The sequence below is a fragment of the Primulina tabacum genome, chromosome 2 (assembly GCF_025594145.1).
Source record: "Primulina tabacum isolate GXHZ01 chromosome 2, ASM2559414v2, whole genome shotgun sequence".
Classification (NCBI taxonomy): domain Eukaryota; kingdom Viridiplantae; phylum Streptophyta; class Magnoliopsida; order Lamiales; family Gesneriaceae; genus Primulina; species Primulina tabacum.
Window position 1 is genome coordinate 16,237,882 of NC_134551.1, and position 16,892 is coordinate 16,254,773.

A 16,892-nucleotide genomic window follows, 5' to 3' on the forward strand; every position below is an offset into this window, starting at 1 on the left:
ACTCGTGCTCTTATAGGGGTATCAATCATCTACGTTAACTTCGGATTGATTTAGAGTCCAGGGTTATACACACGCTAATATAATAACTAAACACCTTATAGATGGTTCGATTCATACGACGCCCAAAGACAGCTACGAATGTCGAAACAAAATTTTAAACCTTCCAGTGTGATTTGATACGAAAAATGGTTCCCCACCACTATGAATATTGCATTGTGAAATTGTGGCATTTGAAAATTGGCCGGACCTCGGAAGCTTCTAGAAATACACATGCATTTTTTTGTTATTTTATTGCTGGAAAGCATATGTCATCCAGCGATACGCAAAGACCATATTTCTTTTCACGTTTTTTTTTTTTGCTCACTTTGCTATTACATGAATCTGATGATATTGCACCCAAAAAACCTATTTATAACAGATTTACATCAATGCTATTCAATACAAATTAAAGAGACGATTATGACATATTCAGAGACTAGTGGCAAAAAAAACAAAAAGCCAAAAAAAATAGTCTCGAAAAGAATAGGATACGACATTTAATAATGAAAAACCCAAGATAAGATCCACTTCCTCAAAAGATTTTGAGCACGGATATTTCACCTCGTAACATAAAAAACTAGATCAAACAATTGACATTGTGTCAAATCGAGACCATGTGGTGTTGAGGCAATCAAAAGTGCGCCAAACTGTATACTAGAATCCATGAAAGCTGCGGGACAGTAAGAAACATAGTTTTTGATCATGCCTGATGATACGTGATGGTATTATATTAGGTGGGTGATTACTCGTCTGAGGAAATGTGTAACATACCAGAAAGAGGCATACTGAAGCAAAGAGTCCCTCTTGAAGAAGGGATCCATGACCGCCAAAATCTTCTTCATCAATTTTAAGTACAAATGAGTAATACGTGTAGATGGTAGCAGTGGATAACACCACAAATCTGAAAATGTAAAAAATAAATGGTAACAAGAATTAGTGAGATGTCTTTTTATTTATTCCATTGAAATAGTAAACAAAACCATGCCATTGACACAACCGCAATCATAGAAATATATTATGTAATCAGAAGTAAATGTCCTTGATTCGTATCATTAAGAAAATAAGTGCATTAGTTTTATTTCTCATTGGAAGATAAATATTTTGTACCTAGGAAACATTATGAAAAACATAAGATACAACGGCATGGAAGATATAGTTCCATAAAGAATGTTTGTGTAATCCTTAAAAGTCGTTAATTTTTATTGAACTTGTATCAGAGACTTCAGAGTGATGGTCTAGCTAATAGCCTTTCATAGATCCAATACCAACTTCTGAACTACCAAGCATAGCCAATAATTTGGTTCAAACAGAGTTGGATTTAAAACCACCACATATCGATGGGCAGGGAAAGAATAGCACTCCGTGCAATTCCAGTCAAGAAAGGGAATAGATACAGCATACATCGTGCTTTAGTCTCCCATATCTTCTCACTTATCAGACAATAATTCTACCTCATCAATCATTATGTCTGTCCAATAACTAACTGTTGAAAATATTCATTACTCGCAAATGTGAACTTCATAAACATTAGCAAGAAGATTACACACAAAATAGTTACCGGAGGAGTCTACCATTAAAATGATCTCTTCGCACACAAGTCTGAGCTAGGCCCATGACACCAGCCTGATCTTATATTTCATTTTATAGCAGTTAGATAAAACAAAGAAGTCGAGTTGTGCCGACTGCGTAAGTAGCACGGATACTCCTAAAAAAATTCTGAATAATCGGATACGGATACGACATAACGATACGCGTTTCGGATATGGAAAAATCTGTGTCGTTGACTTTTTGTAGATTTGACAATTCGGATACATATTGGACACGGCGGGGATACACATTGTACATATATATTTATATAAATATATATATCTCTACAATTTTAATACTAAATTTATATAAATATATATACATATATGGACAAACTTGCAATAACTCTCCATCTCCGTTTTTAACTTTCTTCTTACTCTCTATCCTTTCAAATCTTTGTTTTAACTCCCCAAATTTTTAAAATTTCCAAAAATATCCTTAATCTTCATAATTATGGATACGTGACATTGTTTTACCTATCGAGCCCGTTCTTAAAAGCATATAGCCTAAAGACATGTAGCTACGCAAAGTTTCCAGCCTATATATCATGTTTAGATGATAGATTTTTTTTAAAATAAATGGCCCATCATGCTTCCGTAAAATAAATTGAGCAGTTTATCTTTCTGACAGTAGTGCCGTTGGGTTATATCCACCGGGTTTTACAGACTGTTTCTCACAGCCTAACCACGCAATCGTAACAGATGGTTCCTAACATATATTCCTTCAACAGCACCTAGCACAACCCTGTTTCGCTTCCTACCTGAGGCTGTATAGTAAAGTAATTCAATTTGAAAATAATATATGAGAGGAGCAATAAACCTTGGTCTTTTTATTCAAACATACAAATTATTATTACATAGTAACCTTCTGTAGAGGAAGAAATACTTATTTAGCTACTAATAGTAGTTGGACTTACAACACTCATAAACTAGAAAGAAAAAATATACAAATTATTTTGAAAGAAAATGAAGAGGTTGAATGATACCTTCATCTTCCTTCTGCCTTGGTATTTATAGAAGCCCTTTGCGGATTTGAATTCTCGACTTCAAAATCTTGCAATAACTTTTCTTTATTACCTTCCAGATGTGGTTGGCATTATCTCTTGAGTGGGTGGTTGAGTGATCCCTCCACTTTTCTTGAGTTGTCTTTTTATAGATCATTAATCTAGAAACAACTTTTTCTTCCATTTTTATCTCCTGGCATAACCAGTAGATATGTGTTTGGATCATATCTGCTGAGATTTCATTCCCTGCTTCTTTTAATTTTTTATAGAAATCTTTGAAAAACTTGAGCTGATTTCTTATCACTTTAATACGTCTTTTGGAAACATTAAAATATGTAAAATACATTTTCTTTGGTTCCAAACTTCGCTTTAGTCTTGTGAGGTTTTCTTGTTCCCATTTATGCTTTATTTATAGGTGTATTTGGGTTCAAGTCTTTTGATAGTGGGAAAATCACATGCTGGCTTACTTTTGTCGGGGAATCTTCAACTTTTGGTATCCCCGAGAAAAATGTGACTATGGTAACATGTCCATTTATTTTTGTCGGGGTATAACGAACATACCCTGTCTCCACATTGGATCAAGAACAGGGCCAAAAGGATCAAAAACTGATAATTCATACGGAGCCATCGAGCCCGCCCAACCAGCAACCAGAGTTGTATGCATTATATGAACGGAAACCAGCAGGCCGGGATCATTCAATACAACGATATGAACACGATACCAAGGCAAACCCATGGAATATACCACTTTCGCAAAGAAAAACGGGCATGCGTAACTTTATTGCATTGTAAAAGACTATACTATGACTATTCTATGGACCTCCCTTGGGGAATCTTAAACTTTTGGTGGCCAAGGAAAACGTGACTATGGTCCTTCGCCACTTGGTCCTGTTTCTGCAAGATGCTTCCTATCTGATCTAGGCCTGAAGCCCTTGCCAAACTCTGGCTCCTTTTGATTCAGGCATTCCGGACATAATTTTTCTGACCATCTTCCCACATGAGCCATGTTACAAAATTTCCGACTAGTTTCTTTACTCCCCGAAAGCTTGCTATTCCACAGAAGATTTCTTTTCATTTCAAATAAGTCTTCTGCAAAACTTGTTGTTTATCATGTCATAATGTTTAACAGGAACGATCCATTTACAGAATTGTGATAAAATTTAAATGGAAACTTGACTTTGTCCATCTCAGTTAGACAGACCCATAGAGCTCATGCTCTTCTGCTAGAAATGTCATCTTCAGTTATTGAAGCAACATGGGGTATTTCTTCTGTTGGAGGATCCTTGATAAATTTTTGAACATTTATGTCTGGCCTCCTTAACTTGATAAAATAAAAGACTTTGTGATAGCCTTTTCCTGCTGGTTCTGGTGTTGTACTGAAAAAGTATAACTCCAGGATGTGTCCTCTCGACAAATAGTCGTTTGCCCATGTTTCATGAAAAGTTTTCTGGATCCATTTAGGTAATCATGAAATTTCTGGGAAGCTGAGTGATGTAATATAAACCAAGGAAATAGCCCCGAATTCATACCATGCTTTTACCTCCTTTGGATATGAATTTGTTTTCATCCATAGGATATTTTCCTGAAACATCAACCTTGATTGTGGCTGGATTAATGTCTATTCTTGTTTTTAATTTATCTCAATTTCATTGATATATTCTGGAATTGAGAAATTGCAGTTTCATTAGTATCAACCTTAGATTTACCCTTGTCTGTATTAGGTCTAAAATTGATCTTTCCCTCTTCAATCTCCGAGGTTAAGGGTTGACTTGAAAACTCGAGATAAGGATATGGAGTTTCAATTTTTGTTTCAGCCGACTCATCTAGGGATGATCCTGACTTAACACTTGTGCTAGGGGTATTTGAATCACCTGCTCCAGGTATAGAGTCTTGTACTCGAAAACTATCCATTTGGAAAACTAGTGGCTTCTTAATGCCTTGGAGGATAGGCCATTGCGTTACAGACCATAACTTAGTATATGTAACGCCCCAGATTTGACGACTGTACTCACTGTACCAAGACGAGTCTTTCCAGCGTGCTTCTGTCCTCACTCACACGTACCCAGGGAAACTTCCCACGAGGTCACCCATCCCAAAATTGCCCCAAGTCAAGCAGGCTTAACTTTGGAGTTCTTATGTGATGAGCTACCGAAAAGAAGATGCACCTTCATGATATGAGTAGTACAAATCAAATCTTTTAAGCCCTCTTCAACTGTACAGTCCATTACATTGAACAGTCTCAGAAGCCTGCCAGGAGCCGCTCATTGTCCGTGCAACCTCATGGCACCGGCGATCACCCCCCGCCCTCTTCGGCCCCGGGCCTCACATGCCCACCAGCTTCCGCTTGGTTCGTCCCCGAACCACACCGTACTAAGAGAGGTCGGCTTTGATACCAACTGTAACGCCCCAGATTTGACGACTGTCCTCACTGTACCAAGACGAGTCTTTCCAGCGTGCTTATGTCCTCACTCACACGCACCCTGAGAAACTTCCCAGGAGGTCACCCATCCCAAAATTGCCCCAAGTCAAGCACGCTTAACTTTGGAGTTCTTATGTGATGAGCTACCAAAAAGAAGATGCACCTTCGTGATATGAGTAGTACAAATCAAATCTTTTAAGCCCTCTTCAACTGTACAGTCCATTACATTGAACAGCCTCAGAATCCCTCTCATTCCGATGTGGGATCGGTTCATTCATGTTCCCTCTACCTAGAAGCCTGCCAGGAGCCGCTCATTGTCCCTGCAACCTCATGGCATCGGCGATCACCCCCCGCCCTCTTCGGCCCCGGGCCTCACAGTATAGCCCTGAAACATCCTGTAATTCGATCAGAGAGAATTCTCTTACGGCTTGTTGTAGCCTGCCCGCAACTTCTGCATTTAGGGCAAGCTTTTTGAACTCGTTTTGAAGCATTTCAAGGTGTTCCCTCGAATGCCTCTGTATTTTTATGATGACATCGATATCACCGTTGTCCATCTCTAGTTAAAAAATCTGCAAGAAAATACTTTCATGAAACTTAATAATCACAATATCAAAATATAATTTTCACACAGAGCTTGCCACCTTAATAATCTACCCTTCTCGGGTTTATATTCTATTCTATTTTTCAAGAAAGCTCTTACTTGTGTGTTATCAACTTTTAAAGTAAATTTCTTTGCTAGTAAAAATAATGGCCATTTTTCATAAGTTCTTTTTGCTGCATAAAATTCCTTCTCGTTGATATGTCATCTTATAACTTCTGCTTCTGAGAAAAGTCCACTATAATATCTGCATGATTGTTCTTCTTCTAGTGTGAACTTGATTACAACTGCCTCCCACCAATGATCACTAGCATCTGTATGTAATACCAGATCATCTTCATCCTGAGGAATAGTCATTTTTGGAAGTTTTTTACAAATCTCCTTGAATTGGCTAAGTCCTTGTGTGTGTTCTTCCGTCCATATGAATTTTGCATGTTATTTCAGTCATGGACTAAAAACTTTCATGTGTTTTGCTAGGTTTTTAATGAACATCCCAACAAAATTAACAACTCCTATAAAACATTGAAGTTGTTTCTTTTTTTTAGTTTGTTTAGAAAATTTTGCACATTTTCTACTATGTGTTCCTGCAAAATTATTCCAGAATCATCGATTTCTATTATGAGGAATTTAATATTTCTGGTGACAATGATTGATTTCTTTTCAGATAGAACCAGTCCTTCTTTTTTACAAATTTTAGAGAAAATCTCTAAATGCTTGATATGTTCTTCATATTTTTAGACGCTATTAAAACATTATCAATATAGACCAGCATAAATTTGAAATAATCTTTAAATAGATTATCCATTTTGTTTTTAGAAATATCTATTGGTGATACTTCCCCAATATAGTGTCCTTGTGGTGTGGAGAAAATTGTGAATTTTTTGTTTTCTTCCTACATCCGGATCTGATAGAATCAAGACTTATAATCAAATTTAGAGAATATCTTGGCGTTGTATATGCAACTGATTAAATGTTTTCTACTAGGTATGAAATACCCATCAAACTTCAGAATCTTATTGATTTACTCGTAATTAATAACTAGTCTGGGTTTGTTCCTTTTTATCTCACCATGATTTCATACAATAAATCCTGGACTTCTGTATGATGAAATTCCTACTTTGATTAAACCAAAGTCCACATGTTTCTTAATTATAATCTGCATATCCCTTTGATCGAATGTGTTCATCAAGATAGGCTTGAATATGACAAATTCATAATCTTTTTGCCTTCCTTTATTAAGGCAGGCTTTGAATTGATTTTTATCAAATCATGTCAAGGGATCTTCATTGTAATTTTCTTTGATCCTTTTCTTGACATCTTCTAAGAATGCATTTGATTCAAACTCTACCTCATTCCGGTGTAGACCTATATTGAGGAATTCTATCTCTTCAAGTTGGAGTTTCTTATCTGCTCGTAATTGGAGCATTGTTTCACAAAATCTTCTAGAATCATTCATTTTTGGGTTCAGAAGTTTTCTTTCATCACCACGTTTGCTGCGAAACTGAATTGACAATTTTCTGTAAAATGCCTCTCTTAGTCTCTGGACTATAACTTTGTGATCACATGATGTTGTGAACACTAATGTTCTAGTCTCATTTTCTTTTGTGTAGGACTTAAACATTTGTAAGAAATTATTTCTCAATAGAATGTCCGCTCCTGTATCATGAAAATAAATCAGTGGTGTTTTTACTTTATACCACGATGTTTGTCCAGCACCTTCGATTAATATTTCTATTATCTTAATCTCTTTACTTAAGATTAATATTCTTTTAGAGAAATCTCTTCCAGCAATCTGAGGTAATTCTTCTTCCAAATATTTTGGAAAAACTCATCTTTTTGTTGTACAAATTTCAGCTCCTGAATCATTATAAGCTGCAAAATATTCTGATTTATATTGTTCGTATAACACTCCTATTGGAATGTATATCGAGAATGGGCTCGTGGTCGTTGGATTTTCCACATTCTATCCTCAGCCATAAACTTTATTCCATATTCTAGACGTTTCCAGGGTTTATGTTCTTCGAGAAACTCTAGCCCAAGAACCACTTGATGTAGTTATTTTCCTGGAATTCCTTTGATATGAACATCCAATTTTCCGATATTGATCATTCTTTGGTAAGTTCCTATCATAGGTTATTCTAAATAGTATATAGTATTACAAGAAAATTGATTCCTATGTTTCGTAATGTCAAATACTATTTCTACTTCTTTCCACCCTTCTGGATATCGAAGCTCCCCTATTGTTGAAAAGCTTTTTAGTACCAGTTGGGTTCTTGGACAGGTAATTTTCCTTACCTGTGACTTGTAATTCTATCTCCCTAGAAAGATATTCTTCTTGGTTCCAGTTTAGGAATTTGATTCCTTTGTAGAATCGGTTTGTCTTGAATCTGGATATTTGTTTCCTGAATTATTGAAAACTCAAGTCTTTCTAGATAAATTGCTTGAGCAAATTTTCCAAATATCTCAGATATTTGGAATAATTCATTTATAATAAACAATTCTGAATGATGTGTATCAGATAGAGCATATGAAATTTGATAGGTATTAGAATACTGTCTATTACCCTCTTTCATCAGCCCTTTTCTTTGAAGTTCTAATGCAACGTCAAAGCTCGGCTGAAATCTCGATATGCTAGGTTGTAAGCAATTCTTGGATAAATTACTCCTACAATTTTCCCGGCACAAAGATTTCATGAGATCGTTCCCAGTACTGAATCTTGAAGTTTACCCATTCGTTTATCGAATATAGCAATATCAATAGGTGAATCTATTCTTTTTTTTTAAAGTAGCTTTTATCATAATCTGGATTGCTCCGATATGAATCCAGGACATGGTTCGTGCTACTTCTATCTGGAGGTTTTGTAATTTCTCCTTAATTTCTTCGGAAGGAATTAACTGCATCTCCATACTATTTCCTGTAAATTCCATTGGAATTGTCATTTCCCATCTGGAAACTTTACATGGAAACTTTATAGATTAAATGATGATTTCTGTTTCTTAGGCTAAGACTTCTAAGAATTTTTCTACCTATTCTGCAGAGAATCCTTGATACCTCTGAACACTAGGATTTTCTCTCATTATCTTTTGGACCATGTTATGGGATATTGTTGTCTGACTAAAGAAACCAGACAAATCTTCATGTGTTTCGTGCTGAAACACCTCGTCTCCAATTAGATTCCGATTTTGTTCCATCAGATTCTTCCTAACTCTTAAGACTTCATCTTCTTCATATATACTTTGGTCTGAGGCAATATCCTCAAATCGGTATACTTGAATAAGATCCTGATAATAAACTGCTTCTTCAATATCCGGGGTTGGATCGAAGCATTTAATTCTCTTTTTTCATTTTCTGGAGAGTTAGATGAAATATGACATCTTGCTCCACATGTTCAGCAATTACAATCTTTAAAACTTTCATTAGCTCGGGTATGAGCTCTTTTGAAAGTTTTCTTTGTAGCTGTTCTTCATGTGCTTCGAGAGGTACACGATGCTTGAGATGATGTCCTGCTTCTTGATGGTCCGCTTCTTTGCCCAGATTTGTAAGATCTTGCCTTTTGTCTGAACCAAACTGTTCTTGATTTCCAAGAACTTCTTCCACTTCTGACATAAGGATGAGTTCTGAAACTTTTCCTCTTCTGCCTTTGTGGTTTACTTCCAATAATTGTTGGAAGATCATTTTCCTTATAACACAAAGGATTATGTTTGTTAGTACCCCTTAATTGTTTGTAATTTTTTTGTGATGCTGCCATATGACACCATTCTGGTATCGTACCGATATATCTGGATTGCCCGGGACATATTCCCTTATTAGCATCTCTCTCCAGGGACTTGGCATCTTGGCGAAGAAAAGTTGCATTCCTATATCTTCTTCTTCGACCCCTGAATTTCATCTATATTCGGTGAACAACATAATATATCCATCCACTAAACATATGTCATGTAATTCAAGACTATACAGAGCTTGAGTGTATTTCTTTTTCTTCTATGTATCTTGACTGTTAAAATAGTCTACCCCTATAAATTGTGCTTTAAATAGGGTAATTCATTCTTCCGGCTATCTCACTAAGACATTCTCTGGCTAGGACTAACTCCTTGGTTTCTGTAGAAATTATGTCCCAAACAATTTTAACTGATCTCATAAGACTCATTTCTAACAGTTTAATGAATCCTTCTCTATGGAGATCAAAAGTGCATGTTGCGATTCTCATAGTAGATGTCCAATCATCTATTAGATCTTCTCTGTTTTTAAAGTCTAATACATCTAGGTTAAGCATAACCCCATAAGGATGTATATGTTCTAAAACAGATTTCACATAGGGTAGGTTGTTCACCCCATGTTCATCTTTAGATCTACAACCTTGAGATTTGCTAAAGATTCTGCAAGGTCTTGGAGATCCTCGAAAGCAATTCTTTCTAAAATTGGCATCAGATTAATTTTTTTCAGAGACTGTTTCGATTAGATTGATCATTTTTTCTTCTTCAGTTAAAGGTTTTGGGATCACTTTGGCCTTCCCTCCTTGGTGTAATAAAGGTTCAGTACCAAAGGATCGTAACCTTCCTTCTGAAGTCCTTTTACTAAACTTGGTTGTTGTTCTAGTTTTTGAATTCTTGTTTGAATATCCTTTAATATTTCAAGAATTTCTTCTGGTTTTCAAGGATTTTCTCCACATTTTGTAGTACATAATACAGCATATTGCCATAATTTTGTACCGTTTTTTTGAATTTCTCCAAGATCTCCTGTAAGCTTAGAGGAATCCAGTACTATTTCTAGGAAGCTAATTCTGAATCATAAATTTACCTTAGGACTCTTATAAATTCCTTTCTTCTCTTGATATTTAGCCTTAGTTAGATCTTTCTGTTTCAAATATTCCAAAGTTTTTGAATAAACCCTACAAATAATTAATCTCGAACCTGGGTTCGGATTCATGTTATTTTTGAGAAAATTCTCCTCCAAAAACATTTAAATACTCAGTAAAAATAGCTTTGTATATTTGAAATAATTTTACCTCGACTCTGTACAATTTCTGGACCAGGAAAATCAATCATTGAAATTAGCACATATAAGGGTAATTTTGTCATTTTTTATGTTTTAGGGAGTTTAAACAAAGTTTTTTTGGTGTAGGGAGTTAGGATAAATTTAGGTTTGGGGTTGGGAATTTATCTCCAATTTACCCGATATATACATATATTATTTATATATATTTAATAATTTTCATATAATAATCGTATCGTGTCTTATATTTTCAAAATTTATCGTATCGCCATATCTGTATCGTATTTGATACGATACCCGTATCCGTATCCATGCAACATAGCCGAGTGCCGAATGAAAATTTTCAAATTCCAGATGATGCAATCTCATTATAGACAAATTTTACGAGAAAACATGCCATTAATTATAGCAATGGGCCACTTAGTACTTGTGTATTCATCCACTATATTTGGATTCAAGCTATGAAGTTCGGGCTCGAATTTTTCACTGGCTTGATTATATCAATATAGCAAGTTGTGCAGCACAATGACCAGACATACCAATATACCTTCATATTATGACGTGACTATGCATTTGCATCAAGGACGTAGGAATGCAAAACTCTTAACAAACAAAATTTATGGGAAATGTTCCAGTTTATTATATTAGAGGAACTTCACAATCTGAACATTTCATCAGGAGGACTCAGACGTTAGTATGCATACACATACAAGTGTCCAATCATGCAACTATGTCAACCAAAAGCAAAAAACAAATGTGTTGTAAATGATTGCTGGTTTTCAGTCTAAAACCTTCTGGCTTCGTTCTACAACCAAAAAAAGAAAGATATATAATTCATGTGTTTTCTAGACACTTCATCTTAGGGATTTGCTCGTGAAGGTGAAGAAACAAGCAACGACCCTACCTTTCATTAACTAATCTGATGAACTTGACCCAAGATTGTAGAGGTCACAAACAGTGGAAAGTATTATAATATACCATGCTTTGGATCGATAGCAGCTGTCACACTACATTTAAAGTATACCAAACAAACCAAAAGCAGCAACGACTAGAAAAAACAGATGCCAACAAGTAGCAACTACTAGAAAGAACAGACGCCAAAGAGCAGCAACTTACAAGAGAAACCAGATGCCCCCAACTAATGGAATTGCACCCCAGAGTAATCCAAATACAAGGGCTAATGCTTGCCTGATCCAATGTAATACATCACAAAGTTGATCCTGTAAGCAGATAAGAAGTAACAATCATTGGAATAGCAATCATTGTATTTGGTTTCACAGCAAAAGTAAGAATGTGTTCCGTGCACTTTCAAAATTGAATGTGTTAATAAACATTCATATCGAAATTCAGGGTTACAGTTTCTTTCATAAACATGTGATTTGTTTAACAATATACAACTGCTTGTGACACAAGTGTCAAACAATGGCCAATGTGTACTCAGCTTTGTTAAAGAAACAACTGGTAAACACTTCAGGATAAATGTGAAACTTCGTCATAACATTGTCTGTGATAGGCTTAAAATCAATACAGTAATTGCTGCATGCCTTTCTTTCCTTTCAACATTTGTTAGGAAAGTCCTTAAAATCCCTAGAGACACGCCTTTCTTTCCCTGTTTCTCTATGATCATTACACTAACAAATGTTACCTTGCATAAGGTCACTTAAGCATCGCTTAAAAACATGGTAGAGATAGGCTTGACCATGGTTGGTTACACCCAAGCTCTAGAGCATAAAGGTTAAGGTTAGTAGAAATGTGACAAGATAAAGACAAAGAAGGTACCAGTTAAACTAGATCTCAACTATTTCAAGATGTCAAAATTTTTGGTCCGACAACTGCAAGTCATTGTGGAAATGGAAGAAAAGTTCCATTACCCTTATTAGTTTGGTTCTTCCACAGTGGCAAAATCCAACAGCAAGGGAAATCCAAATATATCCTCCATAAACAGGATTACCTTCTTCTTCCTAACATCTTATGCAATAGAAAGAACATCAAAATTTCGAGGCATTATTCAAAAATACAGTGATAGCACTATTTTTCTCGCACGTGCATAATAACTTGCACTGTTTAGTTGTACATTAGAATGCCATTTCAAAATTGGAATATCGACTAGACGATAAGCTAATGGATGATTTTAAAATCCATAACGATTATGTATTTGTTTAACTTACATCATTTCCAAGTTCCAAGAACTGAAACAGTAAACACGGTCTCACTATTTTGCAAATATCTTAATAAAACTACCTCCTCCTGTTAAAAAAAAAAAACAACAACCTCCTCTAAATTAATCCATAAAGAAAAAGCTAATTGATGATTTCCCCAAAAAATCATAAATAAGACTAAACCTCACATGTGCAAGTGAAACAATGCAACTAGTTCATTTAAACCTCGCCACACGGTTAGAATACTAGATTCTCGTTGTTTTCTCCATGTGCTGATCATGCAATTAATATGCATCATAGCTGATAAATTTACCCACTTAAATCTAAAAAACTTTATCATTTCAATTAAATGCACCACTAAATGTAAAGATCTTAAAAGATCTAACCTTTAAGATACTTCAGCTCATAGGATTTATAGTTATAATAAAAAATTATAATCATGGAAGCAAAAACATCTTTCTCAAACTGTTAACCAGTTGTGCTGACCTAGAGAACCTATGTTAAGATTAAATGGCAATACTAATTTTAATATAAGAAAAACACAAAATGAAGAAATTAGCGTACCTTATCCCAAGAAGCATCAGGATCTAATAGCTTCGCCAATTTAAACGGCGAATAGTGACTATTGTGATCGGATTGCTGAGATTGCTCTTGAAGATTAAATTTCCCCGATTTCCTTTCTCTCATCTTTATTAAAATTAAAAATTAAACATTAAGAAGCAAATTTCTCACAGAACACTGAAATTTAAGGTGTCTTTTGCGAATTCAAGGCTCCAAAGAAAATGATTTATGAATTTCAGATTAGGAAGTGGAACAACTACAAATTTAGACAGTTGGAAAAGACAGTTGGAAAAGAAAAGAGAAATAGGAGAAACCTGCATACAATATCTTTTGTTTATTCATTTTTGTTTATTTAAAAAAAAAATTAAGTGTTTTTTGAATAAAAAAAATAAGTATTTTTTTTAACATATTGGTCAAAAAAATTCCTAATGATTACTTTACTTGAAATCTGAGCCGAAATCCATATTTTCTATTGGGAGGATTGCTGAAAAATACCCCAGGAAAACTTAAAATATGTGTTCAGTCCCAATTAATAAAATCATATGTTGCACTCCTTAAATCCAATTTTATTTTGTTTTCACTCCCTAAATCAATTATTAGTTAAATTTCTCTTTAATTTTTTTTCCAGCTAATATTTAAGTAATATATGTAGACCGGACTTCTATTATTAAGATATTTTGTGGACCGGACTTCTCCATTATTTCTCTTCTATTCCCTCCTCTGTTCGTGTGATAAAATCCACCTTCCCCCAACCCACGAAATCGACGCTCGTCTGAGAAAACCCAGCCGCTTTCTTCACTGATCGGAGAAACCCATCGGCCGAAAGGGTCTTCTGACAACGACGGAGAACCATTAGTAAGGCGCACGAGGTAACAAGCAGAATCAAGTGAGAAAGACCGTGAGTTTCTCCGATTTTTCATTTTTTCATTTTGTAATTTTTTTATGTTTTTGTGGTTTTTTGTGGATCTTACAACGTTTGTTGTCGATTTTTTGTAGTTTATTCATTGGAGAACTTATTTTCATTGATCTTTGAAAACTGTGAGTTTTTTCATTTTTTTTATAATTAAATATAAACCATAAAATGGGTCAAGAGTGAGTCGGGGAGTAATTAAAAAAATAGATTGGAGGGAGGGACTGCAGAATAAAATTTTATGACATGGGTACTGATCACAAATTCAGTGTTTTAATTAGGTATTTATCACCAATTTACTCATTTTGTATTTCGCTATTTTAGGATTTTTTTAAATAATCGACATTGGTACTTTTCGTTCACATTGTAATAATTTAAGCTCGGTTATCAATAAAATATAGTTTAAATATGATTAAGTATAATTATTTAAGCAAATCGAAGTATTTATTTAACAGTGAATTCAGAGCCTCGAAAGGTAGTTCAGAATCGTCGAACATGATCAAAGCTTCTAAAGGGAGTTCAGAACTTCCAACCTAGAACGGAACTTCCGAAGTATTGTGTCCAAAAAGCATTGACGCGTAAGAGTTCAAATCTTTCGAACCTCATATCGAACCTTTCGAATCTCGGATCAGAACTTCCGAAGTCAAGCTTCCAATAAGGTGTGAAGACGACTGTGACACGTCACTTATTAAGATCGGTTTATATGGGTGAAGTTTTTAGAAAGTGGTTGAATAATTACTTTGTCTTTTTGAAATCTTTTACAAATATGAATCAGTTTTTTGAGGAACTGATCCTGAAATCTTTTATGCATATAGCGGTCACTTGATTAATAATAGTAGTGCAGAAATAAACTAAAAGATAGATTGAATAATTTGGTTAGGACATGTAATAATTGAATGAATAAAATCAAGGAGACAAATATTTTTATTGATGTTCAGAGACATCAAATGTTTCTACGTCACCCTTCTATCTCAAGAATATGAATTCACTAAAAGACTTTGATTAATTACAATGGAATGTAATAACCCACTTCAATTGGACTTAAACAATGTCAAATTTAAACTCTTAGTCTTTCTATTTACTTATCAGTTGATAACTGAATAGCTCAAATAAGTAGCATGAATGCTACAAATAAATCGATGAAGTGTGAGCTAGAATTCGCGATTTGCAAACTAAATAAAAATTGAAAGTGAATCACAATTGGCTGATTGTTCTCGATTTTATTGTTGTTTGTGATCGTTAACATTTTTTCATTTGAACTCATCAGCTATATATAGTCTTCTATTCCAACGGTCACATTGAATGCATTGAATGATAAATATTCGTTGAATCTTCTTTTAGTCCATGTAGTCAATCTTTTTCTAGCAGAGGTACTATATATCAGACTGTTATGCTTCATCTATTCTGCTTTGGTATGGACTGTCATTTTTTCTGCTGAGATTCAAATTGCAGCTGATGGGCGTGGCTCATTGATCACGAGTCAAACTGGTTGACTGATTCAGTTCAGCTGGTCTATATTAGTTCTAACTGATGTCATTTTAGTTTAAACATTTCAGTTTAGTTATCGGTTATGCTATACCAATCCTGCAAATATCACATTCAGTTCTTCAGATCCAGTATCGATCAGTTTGTCAATCTTCGATTCATCGTTTGAGATTTTATTAATTCCTTTAGTTTGTTTACTTCAGATCTATTTGGTTTATTAAGTTTGATAAGTCTCTTTCAGTTCAGTTATTGGTTCACTTCAGTCTTCTGATTGGTTACTGGTCAGTTTGTCAAACTCTAAAACTTATGAATTCCAACAATTTCTCCATTTTCGATGTTTGACAGAACTTGAAATTTCTGAACAATTTATCTGAATTATCTGAAATTCTTGAGATTATCTGATTTTCTGAAACTGATTGTAGATAAAATAAATCTTCAGAAATGTACATAATCGTAGAAAATAGGAATGAACTTTTCATTAATTTTGAAAGATGTAAGTATAGATTTGTTCAAACATTTCAAAATAAAAGGTTACAAATTATATACATACGCTCCTCAGACTATATAACTGATGCCAGACACTTCATCATTTCTTGTCTTTCTTGTCAGCTATTGTTTTATCAGTTGAACTATCTGGTTCACTGCATTTCTTGCTGGTCTCTGCTGTCTTTTTTTTGCTCTTCCTCCTTTTTGTCAACACCTGCCACTCTAGAAAAGAAGAGGAATGCTGAACTGATTGGGCGGATACTTCAGCTAATTGATTTTGTACAATGTCAATCTTCTTTGTTAGGCTCGTGAGCACAAAGTCAAACCTGTTGTTGAGTAGTTCCTGGGAGGTGATCAGTTTAAGATTCGTAATTGCTTCTCTTTTCATCCGTTTGACCGATGTGAACAGAGCATAGACGTCAATGATCAGCTTCTTTAAGTCTTTCACTGTGTGGTCTTTAAGAGTGTCAAGATTTAAAAAATGCAGCAGCTGAGTTGACTTCACTTGAGAAACGGTAGACCCAAGATCTTGCAAATTAGACAGTATGTTGTCAAGCATGACATCTGTAATGCCCCGAAAATTTAAAGTCCACGCGAACCACATGCATGCGATTATTAAATTCCCTTGTATTTTTAATTAAATGATTTAATTA

General features: G+C 34.8%; 1 protein-coding gene across 1 annotated transcript; it reads right to left on the bottom strand.

Moving 5' to 3' along the window:
* Nucleotides 1-432: 432 nt before the first annotated feature.
* Nucleotides 433-13,634, bottom strand: LOC142530667 (uncharacterized). Its single transcript, XM_075636488.1, has 4 exons — nucleotides 13,362-13,634; nucleotides 11,755-11,858; nucleotides 811-940; nucleotides 433-709 (listed from the first exon to the last, which is right to left on the bottom strand). The coding sequence occupies exons 1-4, from the start codon at nucleotides 13,482-13,484 to the stop codon at nucleotides 671-673; spliced, it is 396 nt and encodes a 131-aa protein (XP_075492603.1). The 5' UTR covers nucleotides 13,485-13,634; the 3' UTR covers nucleotides 433-670.
* Nucleotides 13,635-16,892: the final 3,258 nt, after the last annotated feature.